Source organism: Ursus arctos, unplaced genomic scaffold, assembly GCF_023065955.2.
Source record: "Ursus arctos isolate Adak ecotype North America unplaced genomic scaffold, UrsArc2.0 scaffold_22, whole genome shotgun sequence".
Lineage (NCBI taxonomy): Eukaryota > Metazoa > Chordata > Mammalia > Carnivora > Ursidae > Ursus > Ursus arctos.
The window spans coordinates 14556505-14568340 of record NW_026622897.1 but is presented as its reverse complement, the minus strand read 5'-3'; the positions used below and the strand labels follow the sequence as shown (position 1 = coordinate 14568340).

Below are 11836 nucleotides of genomic sequence, written 5' to 3'. Positions count from 1 at the left end.
GGGAGAGGAAGAAGCAGGCTCCCAGCGGAGGAGCCTGATGTGGGGCTCGATCCCAGAACGCCGGGATCACGCCCTGAGCAGAAGGCAGATGCTTAACGACTGCGCCACCCAGACGCCCCGGTTCTTAGCTTTAATTTAGCAATTTCATGAAGAAAAAAAATTCATTCACAGAGCTACGTAGACTCAAAACAATTTTTACAGAGCAAAAATTTCAGGACAGCTCTGGGATCCACACATGTCCCCAAAATTTGAGACCACATCTTTTTTTTTTTTTTTTTTTAAGATTTTATTTATTTGACAGAGAGAGACACACCGAGAGACTCGATCCCAGGACGCTGGGATCATGACCTGAGCCAAAGGCAGACGCTTAACGACTGAGCCACCCAGGTGCCCCAAGACCACATCTTGCTGTCTAGCATTATTTACTTCCATCTCAATCTGCTTCTCTTGAAAACAAGCTATGGTTTTGGTTGGATAATTCAGACACATCCTGAGATTTGTCCTTTAAAAGCTGCCACAAAAACAAAGCATAATTCAGACTCATCAAAAGCTGTGGCTCTCAAAGTGTAAAATGGATAAAGTCGGTCAAATGGTGTTTTGTATGTCTTGTATATTCATTTTTAAAAAACCTGTTTCCACTGTGATCCAGTTCTTTACCACGAACTATGTGATTCCATTGAGCTCTGGCCAGCTCAGCACTAGGAGCTGAGTACAACTTCCAGTTACCATCCACACAATTCACAGGTCCAGTGGAGATCTGACCACTTCCCCTCCCATCAACAAAAGTTTCTTGTAAACCTTCAAGATCAGTGTGTTTGGCTACCTGGCATCTTGGTAAATAAGCTCCTCCTCTGTGAGCCATTAAGAGTTGCACTTTTGGGCACCTGGGTGGTTCAGTTGGTTGAGCCACTTCCCTTTGGCTTAGTTCATGATCCTGGAGTCCCAGGATTGAGTCCCGCATTTGTGTCCCTGCTTGGCAGGGAGTCTGCTTCTCCCTCTGCCCCTCCCCCCTCTTGTGCTCCCTCTTTCTCTCTCTCAAATAAATAAAATCTTAAAAAAAAAAAAAAAAAGAGTTGCACTTCTCAGATCAGGGGAAACAGCTTGGCAAATCTCTGAGTTTTCATGACCTAGAGCTGAGCATATCACTATATACAAATTAACCAAACATCCATACTCTGACACTCTTACTAAATATCCTATATTCTGGGGCACCTGGGTGGCTCAGTTGGTTAAACATCTGCCTTCAGCTCAGGGCAAGTCCTGGGATCGAGCCCCGAGTCTGGCTCCCTGTTCATCCCTCTGCCCCTCACCCTGCTGATGCTCACTCTCTCTCTCTCTCTCAACTTAAATAAATAAATAAATAAATAAAAATCAAAATCCTATATTCTGTGACTAGTATGGACAGGACATAGAAAATATCGACAGTTCCATGCTGCCTACCCAAAGGCATGTGCCTTAAACCCTCTGTGATGTAAGTCAGTCAGAATGGCAAGGCTGGAAGTGACCTGAATGATTATCTAGGCCACTCTTCATTTTAGGGATGAGGAAGTGGAGGTCCAGAAAGGAGAAGTGGTCTGTTCCAAGGTCACTTGGTGTGTCTGTGGCACACTCAGGCTTTCTGTCCCTGGTCCAGGGCTCTGTCTGACATCCTGCAACAGCTTACCTGGTTCAGATCCTGGGTAAGGTCCCACAGAACCGGAACCAGGGGTGTAGATTTTGCTAGTATCTGTAACTCCCTGAAACCTACCCAAATTTAGGAATGAAAGACTTCAGTATGTTGAAACCCTTATAAGACTTCCCCCTCCCAATCTGTCTCTTCTGAGGCAACAGTTAGCACTTATGCAGCACTGACCATATGCCAGCAGAACTGTAAGCACTTTACACATTCACTTCTCAGCCACAACCAACTCAAAGCTACTATCACAGTTCCCATTTTACAGATGAAAAAACTGAGGCACTCTGTGGTAACATAACTTGCCCGAGGTCACCCAGGTCATTAGAGGAGCTTAGACTCAAATCGAGGCCATCTAGATCCAGAGTCCATGCTTAGGATTCCATTATAACCTGGAAGGAGCAGCCTATTCAAGAAAGGGGAATGAAGATGCCTGTATGAGTCCGATTGACTTTTTTTTTCTCTGACATTTTTGGCTGCGACTTCACCCTTCAAAGACACATTCTCCCATCCGATCTCTACACGTCCCTCCTTCCCTGCAGGCACTTCTTAGCAGACCCGGTATGTGTGTCGTTGACCCCACCTCACTATCTGGGCCCTCTGACCCACCACAGCCTTGCTGCTCACTCACCTCTCAAAGGATAACCCGTTGTCCAGTTTATAAACTCCAATTTGACTTTAATTTAATAAATTAAATTCCAAGCCATCACACAGCAATGGACATCATCATCTCCCAACACACAGAGGTGTAGCCCCGCTCTTGCTCCATCATCATCACAGTCTTTAATAAAGCCCCTGAAGCCATTTCTCTGGGGACGGCTTCCACCCAGCTCCTGGCTCCCTCCTTCCAACAGAGCCACTGCTCACGGAGAAGGCATCAAGTACAAAAACAGTAATAAAGGGGAGGGAGGGATGAGGAGCAGGAGGGGAGGCAGGGAGGTGGGGAGTACCTGCCCCCCATCCAGGGCACCGGCCCGGCTTTCTGTGAGCTGCCAATGTCCCCAGAGGCAGACACTGGTGCTGGTCGGAGTAGGGACCTGAGGGAGACATGGGAGTCCTGTCCCAAAGGGAATTAATTGCCTACCCTCCTGGGACAGGAAAGAAGGGTCACCTGGGAGAGATGCCCTCTCTCATCTGTTCACTGAGGGTCCTGGATCACACATATAAATAGAAAAGAGAATAAATAGGGGAGGAAGGACCAGCTGAGGAGCTGAGCACCCTGGGACTCCTCTGAGGGGCCAATGTCAACAGCAGGCAACCGGTTCTGAGGAATGCCCACACGTGCCAGGACAGAGCCCTCCTCTTACTCCCAGCCACCCACTCCCTCCTCTGTGTCCTCAGCAACGGGTGCCTGCCTCTCTCGTGCTTCCCGCTGCAAGTACCCTTCCAACTGGCCCCACAGCCCAGGGTGGACAGGGCTTCCTGGAACCCAGAGGGCTTCCCTGGCCCAGGCTGTTGGGAATCCAGGAAGGAGAATGGAAGAGGATGTGGGGGGCGGGCTGAGAGGACTCCTGCCCTCTCCTAGCTCAGGAGGTGAGAAGGGCCCTCAGAGCTGGGGGCTGGGATTGCCATTGGCCTTGGGTTTGGATTTGAAGGAAAAGCGCTTGATAAGGCGGCGAGAAAAGCTGCCAGCCTTCTTTCGGACACTGGGTGTGGCCGTCGTGTTGGAGAGGTCATCGTGTGATTGGCTCAGACCAGCTTCCTTCTGTCGAGGCCTCCGGCGGAAGATAAGCTTGGTGCCACTGCGCAGGAAACTCACTGTGGGGGAAGAGGGGAGGCTGAGGCAGAGCGAGGGGCACGGTAGGCGTGGGGTGAGGTGGGGAGCAGAGAAAGGACCAAGCATGGAGGGGTCGAAGATACAGAACAGAACCAGTTCCTTTGCCTAAAAGCCAGGCTTCCTTAGGAAAGAAAGTAGAGACAAAACATGCCTTTATCTTTCCTGAGGAAAAAATGGCGGTCTCCTGGGATTCTGTGGGCACTCCTGACTACTGCCACTGAGCAGCAACGTCACGGGGCTGCTGCTCTGCGAGGCCAGACTGACAACCGGGCCTCCACTACGGAAAGCCAAAGTCTGAGCAGAGGGTATTCCTAAAAGTCCATAAAATCATGGAAGGACAAGGTGGGTGAGCACTGACTCGTCGACCAAATTCCAGGATGTGAGCAGGAAGCAGGGCAGCTGGAAAACCTCAAGGAGGTAAATTCAGGACCAACATAATGAGAAGAGTGCTTACATAGCAGGCTTTGGGCTTAGGAATCTCATTATCCCAAGAAGTGATGCAGGCTTAAGTCACAGTTAAATACATTTGTGGTTGATAGACTCGTCGGCAGAGGGATAAAAATGTGTGGGGGCAAGCCCCTCATCCTTAAAAGTTAGAAAAGCACCACGACCATCCATGGGCCAGCCATGTCGCTGCTAGAAGGACACTCCTAGAGTTGACCTGGGGTAGAATTTCTTATAAGGAAGAGAGTACAGAATGGAAGGGGGATAAAGAAAAAAAAAAAAAAAACCACAGACAATAGGAAAGAAGATATATGCTTAGACCCAGGAAGGAAGAAAAGTGGAGGTAAAGGGAAATACTCTGGAATCCCTCCCTGTCACTGGCGCCTGTCAGATCCAGGGGAGGACCCTAGGCAGTAAGTCCCCCTTCTCCACTCTGGCTTGGCTGAAATAGGCTGGCAACTCTGGGGATCCCTTAGCGGAGGAAGGAAACGGCAAACTGGGTTGAGAATCCCATTCCCCTAAGTGTCCAGTAGGACCCAGGTCCTGATACTGTGCATGAAAGAAGAGGAGGGGGTGCTGCCAATGTTTCCCTACCTTTGTGATCCTTGAGGCTGCGGGTCTCCAGTGCACCAGTAGACCCTGTTTCCGACTCAACGTCATCCACAGATGGCCTCTCAGAAATGTCCGAACGTGTTGTCTCATCTGCTTCCTGGACGCTGGTGGGGCTAGAGAGGGCATCAAGGGGTCCTGGGGACATGGCTGGTGGGTCTGAGGGCGGTGAGGAGGGACCTCCACTGGTTCCTGTGTCATCCTGCATTGAGGCGTCCAGGGATGCCGCATAGCCCAGAGATAGTGCCAACTCGTCCTGAGCAATGGGCACCTGGCAGGAGGGACCCGTTTTAATGGGCGGGAGTGACCCATCAGGGCTTTCTCCCTATCCCAGCTTCTCTCCTCAAAGCCATGTTACCTTGGAAACGCCAGAGATGATAAGAGTGCTACGCTTGGTGGGTGTCTTTTTGGCTGCACGCCCGCTGGGCTCAGTGAGCTGGCGGATCGCTGTCTCTGCTACAGGGTCCAAGCCGTTGGAAAGGTGGCTCTCCCCTGCTGGGGGGGTACAGAGGATGGATAACCTGACTCCTCCCTGGCTCCTGGGTCCCACGCAAAATGGTTTTTTGACGCTGGGGCCCCCATGCCCACTGACACCCACACTTCCCGATCCCCCACTCACGGCTGCTGCTGTGGGAGGCGCTGCTGGGGCCGCTGCTCTCACTCAGCACAGTTGTCGTCTTCTCGGTCACCTCCACCTTGGACGGGGAGCGGGAGGGGGAGTCTGGTGGGTGGGGGAGGGTCAGTGAGCTGGGAGGTGCCTTAAAGTGGCCCCCACCCCCTACTGTCTTTATTGAGATGCAGGCTTTGGCTGACTCCAAGGGCAGGGGTGACTAAGGGACAGTTAATCACACGGGTGATTAGTAAGATGCCAGGGGGGCAAAAAGACACCACAGGAACCAATGGGGGTGTAGGGTGTGGGGAGAGGCCATGAAGATGCTGAGAGTGCAAAGAGATGGCATAAGGGTCCCCTGGGGGCAGGAGGAATCCCGTGGGACCCCCAAAGATGGGAGGAATGTCATGGAGGGCCCCTGGGAGTAAGACAACTATCACAGAGGCCAGTGGGTTTGTTGGTGGATCCCAAGGGTGCTAGAAGGTTGAGAGTAGAGGGAGGGACAACTAGGCAGTTGGGGCTGGGGAAAGGGCCAGCAGGAGACCTGTGAAAAGACAGCGGGGAACAGGGGGAGGTAGAAAGGCGAGAGTTCGGCAGACCCAGGATCCCCAGGATCGCAGCGGGAAACAAACAGTGGGGAAAAGGAGGGATGTAAGGGGAGGTCTGAGAGACAAAGATGATGAGGAAGTTGTGGCTGGAAAACAGGAGGAGCTGGAATTAGGGCTTCCCTTGCCCTTCCCTGTCCCACACGGGTCTGCAGCCAGGGGCCCCTGGCTCGGACTGGGCTCCCTTCTCTTTACCTAATTTCCCTTCTACACGGGGCCGGGACTGGACGGTGGTGACTGTGGTCACAATGGTGCCATCAGGCATGATGGTCCGGTCTAGCTCAATCTTCTTGGTGGGTGTGATGCTGGGGCGTGGAGTGGAAGGAGTGGGAGTGCCCAGGTTCCGGGGGGAGCCCTCCTCATACTGAAGCTGCCGAAAGGGGGGGAAGACCAAAGAGGCGGCACCTCAAAGACTGCCCTTCCCTGGTGTCCTCCCATCTTCCCCCAAGGCTCAGCTTCTCACCTCTACTGCCATGGTGGCCGCCGGTCCCAGGGCTTTCCCCGGCCCAGGGGTGAGCGGGCATACCTGTCTTCGGGAGAGAGGTCTGGAAGGGGGGCCCACAGATAGTGTGATCTGGCCCAAGAGTTCAGCTGGGGAAAGCGACAGCATTGTGAGCTGGGCCCATAACCAGGCCCCACTCAGCACCCACCCAGAGGTGCTCCTTCCTGCCCCATACTCACTGTCTCCACAGCTGCTACTCCTCACCAATTTGAGGCTCAGCTCCCGGCTCTGGGGGCCCAGATCCCTGCGGCCAAGACGAGGTGGGGCAGGGAAGGGGGAAGATTAGCGAACCAAACCCACTCTCAAACTGATCACAGGCCAGAGGCATGCAGAGATGTATATAAATAAGATGGAACAAGGACTCCAATCAGATTAGCTCCTGCCCTCCAAATACTCTCTCTTCCTGGGGCACCCGGAAAGGCATGTAACTGCTGATGTCGGGGTCATGAGCTGGAGCCCCACGTTGGGTGTAGAGATTACTTAAATAAATAAGACTTTACAAAATTAAACAAACAAATATGTTCTCTTCCCAAGAGAATGGGACAGGGCTCTGCTCGGGATGCTGGGCATGGATCCTCCCTAGTCTTGCCCTCCCCGTCTCTCTCTCTATGTCAAACCACCCCCTTCCCTTTGCTCAGGCTGTTTCCTCTGCCAAAAACATTTTTCTGTCACACTGTTGAAATCCTATTCTTCCTCTCAGGTGTGGTTTAAATGCCACCTCCTCCACGAAGCCTACTCTGACCTTTATTTCCGTGTGGGAATTATTCTCCCCCACCTAAGCATGCCCACGGCACTTTGTGTAAGTCTTGACTGGAGCCCTTATCCCATCTTCTTTATGTACCTCTGCCTCTGCCTGGAGCCTGCAATCAACTCGGGGTGGGGGTGTATCTTGGTCACGTTTGTATCCCCAGGACCTAGGCCAGGGCCTGGCATACAATCAGGGCTCACACAAGAGTTTACTGACAGCAGGGCTGATTCATGCCAGGGCTATGCTAGACGGGTTTGATCCTCAGTCTGCCCATGAGAGCAGGGGTGGGGGTGGAGGAGTCACTCCTTACAGGGCCAGGTCCTCAGTCCACTCCATCTCGGGACCAGCGCTCATGGGCTTGGTCCACTTCTGTTGCACCGGGTTGTCGAGCTCAGCTACACAGCACAGTTCCCCAGTGCCTGGGAGGAGCCAGAAATTAGACGATGCTCAGATCAAAGATCTGAAGCCACCGAGGAATAAAGAAGCCACACCCTTGGCAGAAGGGCAGGGAGCTCCTGCACCCAGAGCCTTGGCAGTCCCCCAGCTGCTTCTGGCTCTCACCTTCCAACTCGCTTCCCAGGTGAGATGCTCGAAGCTGCCGTAGGAATAACCGGGTAGGTCGGGAGATGGCTGGCTGTGCCTGGGGCACCATGGGCGGCTTCTCACTGGGTACCTAAGAGCAGAAGGAGGTAAAAAGAACAGGAATCCCAACATAGAACACTGGGACGGTCCAGTTACAAACTATTTGCTTTGAGGGCCTACTTACCAGGCCTCCAGGCGCAGAGCAGGCCCTGAGGTTGACCATCATGGCCGGCTGGGTGCTGACAATGGCGTCTTCAATCAATTCTTCAATGGTGGAGAGCTCCACCTGCTCCTCACCTCTCTGCATCGTGAAGAGGAGAACAATGAGGTGGGGCCCCCAGCTCTGCATCACCTCCCTGCTCTGCCTCTTCCTCCCCGCCCTGCCCCCTTACCTCCCTGGCCTGCAGCTTGGGAAGCACCGTCAGGCTGAGGTCTGGGCGATCAGTAAAGGCCCAGGACACGAGCAGCCCCTCATCAGGGATTTCCTCCAGGCTGACTTCCAACTGGGGGGGAACGGACAAAGGGGCTGGGTTGATTTGCCTCATGCCTCCAACGACTCCCTACTCCCCAGGACCCTCCTTTCCCCAATTCCGTCCCGGAGAGGAACCCAACTGCAAGGCTGAGGCCTTGAACCGCCCCCTACCCAACTCGGTTTCCCATATCCCCCTCCACCTGTGTTGGTGGCAGTGTCAGAGTGACGTGGTAGGTCTCCATGGAGACGGCAGCGGGGGACTGCTGGGTCACAGAAACTGGGAACATCATCTCCTCAGCAGAGAGCTGGCAACGCAGCACCTGAGACCAGTGAGGCACAGAGGCAAGGAGGGTCAGGCGTGGAGGACGGGGGCTCAACCCTGCTTTGCTCTGTCCTACAAAGATCCCTCCCCGCTTGCTTTTCCTTGGGACTTCACTTCTTTGGGGTCACAAGCCCATAGAAGAAATAAACAAAAGCCAAAGACTCCTGTCTCCAGAAAAATGCAGATATACACACGTGCTACATTTCGCATGCAACTTGAATGTGACTCTCAGACCTCCTGAAGCCAGTCCTTGGATCCCAGAGGCATTCAGAGACTCCAGGTCAAGAGCCCTCAGACTAAAAGGAACTCTTGGGATCAGCCCCCCTCAGGCCCTGTAGAAGGCAGTGCCCATCAAACCCTTACCATGGTGCGGTCCGATTGGTCTACGCAGGTCACATGACTAATGCTGGCTCTGGGTGGGACTTGGGGCACCTCCTCAAAGGCGATTTGGATGGAACTCTGAGGGAGTAATGTGGACACAGGATCAGGTCTCTAGAGCTGCCCCCCAGGGCTGGCCTGCTCAGTTGCTGGCTGGGCCCTGGCACTGCGGAGGCCTCAGCTGCAGGCTGGCTCTGGCCTCTCCTTGGCTCAGGGCTTTAGGACAGGAAGTGTTCCCCTAGAACCACACCCCTCCGGGGCCTGCAGTTCCTAGGGAGAACCATGGAGCTAGACCACATCAAAGATCAGATCACCTTGAGTGGAAGACCCTAGATTTCTCCTAGAATTACCAGGAGCCTCCCTCTTCTCCCCTCACCTTCCTCTTCATCCCCCAACCTATCCCCAAAGAAAGGTGTGCATAGAAAAAAATAATAAAGGTGTTGGTTGGTACATACATATAACTGGGGAGAGAGCCTGAGCTAAGGTAAAAGTAGTAGGGCCACTTATTCAAGACAAGAGCTGAAAAAATGAGGCTAAGGCTTCTTCCAGATAAATAGGATGTGGAGACTCAAGGGTATGACCCCATCCATATTGTTGGGGTTGAAGACTAGCTCAGCATGGCCTTGGGGAACTTCACCAGAGGGACTGGAAGGAAAAGCAAGCTCAGAGGGCTCAAGGGTCCAGGGGCCTAGCTAATTCCGCAAGGCAGACAGCAGGGTGGTATTAGGCACCAGAAAGCTGCTTAGCTTAGGTCTTGAAAGAGCTTCCTAATTCTTACACAGCAGTGGAAACAGCCTACTGAACCCCCATCCAGAGAACAGGATGGGAAGAAGAATTGAGGAGGGGCCACAAATTGAGCTGGCAGCCCTTCCTTGCATCTTGGGATGGGAGGAAACAAATTCACAGGGCTCATGCGCCTGGCAAAGCAGGGAATACCAACTTCTCTGCTCCTGTCGCTGGCTTATTTAAAGGCCAGGCCCAGGGAGATGGGGAGATGGATGCTTGGAACCCCAATCTCCCCACCCCCTGCAAGGGAGGCCAATGTCCAGCTGAGTCAGCTGTCCTGAGGAGTCGCTCCTGACCCAAGGACAAGGTACAGGAAGAACGGGTGGAGGGAGGAGTTCAAGATGTAGACTAATAGATGCCGTCTGGCTTTCTGCTGGCTAGCTGGACAGAGGAGAATGAGCAACTTCTTGTGTGGCCACTTCTGCTTCCAGGCATCTGGGGAGCTAGTAAAGCCCTAGTGGGAGCTGGAGCTGGAGCTGGAGCAGGAGAACCCTCTGGGCAGGGGGCTGATAGACGGTGAGGGCGAAGAGAGATTACTGGGCCAGGATGGGAGAGGGCCCCATGACAGGGAGGCCTCTACCTTCCACCCCACCTCAGTCTTATGACCACGCTTCCTGCCCTACTTCCTGGGAGACCAGATGCCCATGGTGCAATGGGAGGAAGTAGGCTGGGCTGGTTTGTGACTGACCCTCAAGGGGCAGCTCCAGGCTCATCTACTGAGAAGGGCATGGACCGTCAATCTGCTCTCCACCTTAACACCTTTTCCTAATAAAATGCTGCATGTCAGCAAAAAGAAGGGTGTGTTAGTCTGTATCAGTGAAATTACTAAGGGCTTGTGGGGGGGGGGAGTAATTCAGGCTCCTTGGGGGATCTATCTCTCTGATCAAACCAGGATTTGGGGCATGAAATATTAACTGGGTGTGGTGGCATGAGGACCAGGCAAATTCCTTCTGCAGGTGCACCTGTTTCCCTTCTATCCCCGTTCCTCCAACACGACCAGCACTCAGGCTACACGGAAGTGCCCTCAGGCCCAGGGATTAGCGTTGCTATGAGAACAGCAACTTGTGCTTGGGTTTGGAGCCAGAGAGTACCTCCACCACAGAATAGAGGATTTGGGACATAGTTAGATTTCTACAACCTCCAGCCTCACCTGCACCCTTTTCTCTAATCCTGGAGGGGAAGAGAAGCCATAGGGTTCTCCAGTTGATCCCCACCCCCATCTGGCCCTCCAGGCATAAGCAGTCCCTCCGTCCCGCCCCTGGAAGGAAAGGCTGAGAGAGGGGACCACTTAGATCCTCCTGTCCAACTCACCCCGTCCCTGCAGGCCTGCTCGTTCAGCGCTCGCACCCAAGCCCGTTGCCAGTTCTCTCGGAAAGACTTGAAAGCGAAGAGCGATGCCAGGAGGCCCCGGACGCCTGGCTCCTCGGGGGCGCCGGCCCGAGTCGGCCGCAGCCGCAGCAGCGAGCGCCACACGCCCAGCTCCCGCAGGGAGCCCCCGGGCTCGGCAGCTAAGGCGGGTCCCGGCCCCCGGCCCCCGCGGGCCCGCGCCAACCACAAGCCCCGGGCATACTGTAGCAGCCAGCCAAACACCGTGAGCAGCGAGGCGGCGAAGAGGATCAGCAGGGCCGCCCAGCCCACGTCCTGCTGCCCCCAGCCCGGATCCATGCTCCGCGCGGGCTCCGATCCCGGCCCCGGCTCGGGCTCAGCCGCTGCCCCGGGGGAGCATGGCCCGGGCTGGCCGCGGGGCGGGGGCGGGCTCCCCCGGGGCTGAGAGCGCGGGCTCGGGGGCTCTGCGGGGCTGGGTGTCCGGAACTAGCGGGTGCCAGAGATCGATGAGAGGACTCCTGGGGAGTCGCGACGCCGGGGTCCCTCTCTGCGCGGTCCGATTCCCTCTTTGGTTGGTCCAGCAGTCTGACCTGGGTTAGTCTCCGGCCAGCGCCCGACTCCTCCCACGGCGCGGGCCCTCCCGGACCCGGGCGGGGACTCGTCTGCAGAGACGTGGGGGCTCGCGGACCGGCACCGGCTCCGGAAGGGCTGCGTGCGCAAAGCTGACACTGACAACACGGCCGGCGCCCCGCCCCCACCCGCCCTTAAAGGAGCCGCACCCGCGCTGGGCGGGGCTTGGCCAGCCCGGGGCTCAAGCTCTTAGAGGAGGTCAAGAGGACGACACAGAGGGGAGGAGGTTCCGGGGTTGAAAATAGGCGGGGTCTTTGACCACCCCGCCCCATACTGAAATTGGGGTACACCCCTTCCCCTGAGCTCACAGCAAGAGTAACTTCACTCACTTGAGATACCGCCTCTGACTTCCCCTCCGCAGCTTAAATTTCTA

General features: G+C 54.9%; 1 protein-coding gene across 2 annotated transcripts; it reads right to left on the bottom strand.

Moving 5' to 3' along the window:
* Positions 1–2335: 2335 nt before the first annotated feature.
* C2CD2L (C2CD2 like) lies at positions 2336–11579 on the bottom strand. Of its 2 annotated transcripts, none has more exons than XM_026505589.4 (14): positions 10819–11579; positions 8707–8802; positions 8222–8341; positions 7942–8052; positions 7734–7850; positions 7529–7640; positions 7278–7386; positions 6399–6463; positions 6181–6308; positions 5913–6087; positions 5122–5223; positions 4861–4997; positions 4488–4773; positions 2336–3430 (listed from the first exon to the last, which is right to left on the bottom strand). In XM_026505589.4, exons 1-14 carry the CDS (start codon positions 11170–11172, stop codon positions 3219–3221), a joined length of 2124 nt encoding a protein of 707 aa, XP_026361374.1. In that variant the 5' UTR covers positions 11173–11579; the 3' UTR covers positions 2336–3218. The 2 variants fall into 2 exon arrangements, with proteins under 2 accessions (XP_026361374.1, XP_026361375.1); XM_026505590.4 differs by having other exon boundaries at positions 4861–4994.
* Between the last annotated feature and the right edge of the window lie 257 nt (positions 11580–11836).

Excerpts from the sequence above, each read along its gene's own strand:
- C2CD2L (XM_026505589.4), bottom strand. The coding sequence starts at position 11,172 with ATGGATCCGGGCTGGGGGCAGCAGGACGTGGGCTGGGCGGCCCTGCTG. Across the intron at positions 6,464-7,277 it reads TGGACTGAGGACCTGGCCCT|GGATCTGGGCCCCCAGAGCC; the intron begins GTAAGGAGTGAC and ends TCTTGGCCGCAG. Across the intron at positions 3,431-4,487 it reads CAGCCTCAAGGATCACAAAG|TGAGTTTCCTGCGCAGTGGC; the intron begins GTAGGGAAACAT and ends CTTCCCCCACAG.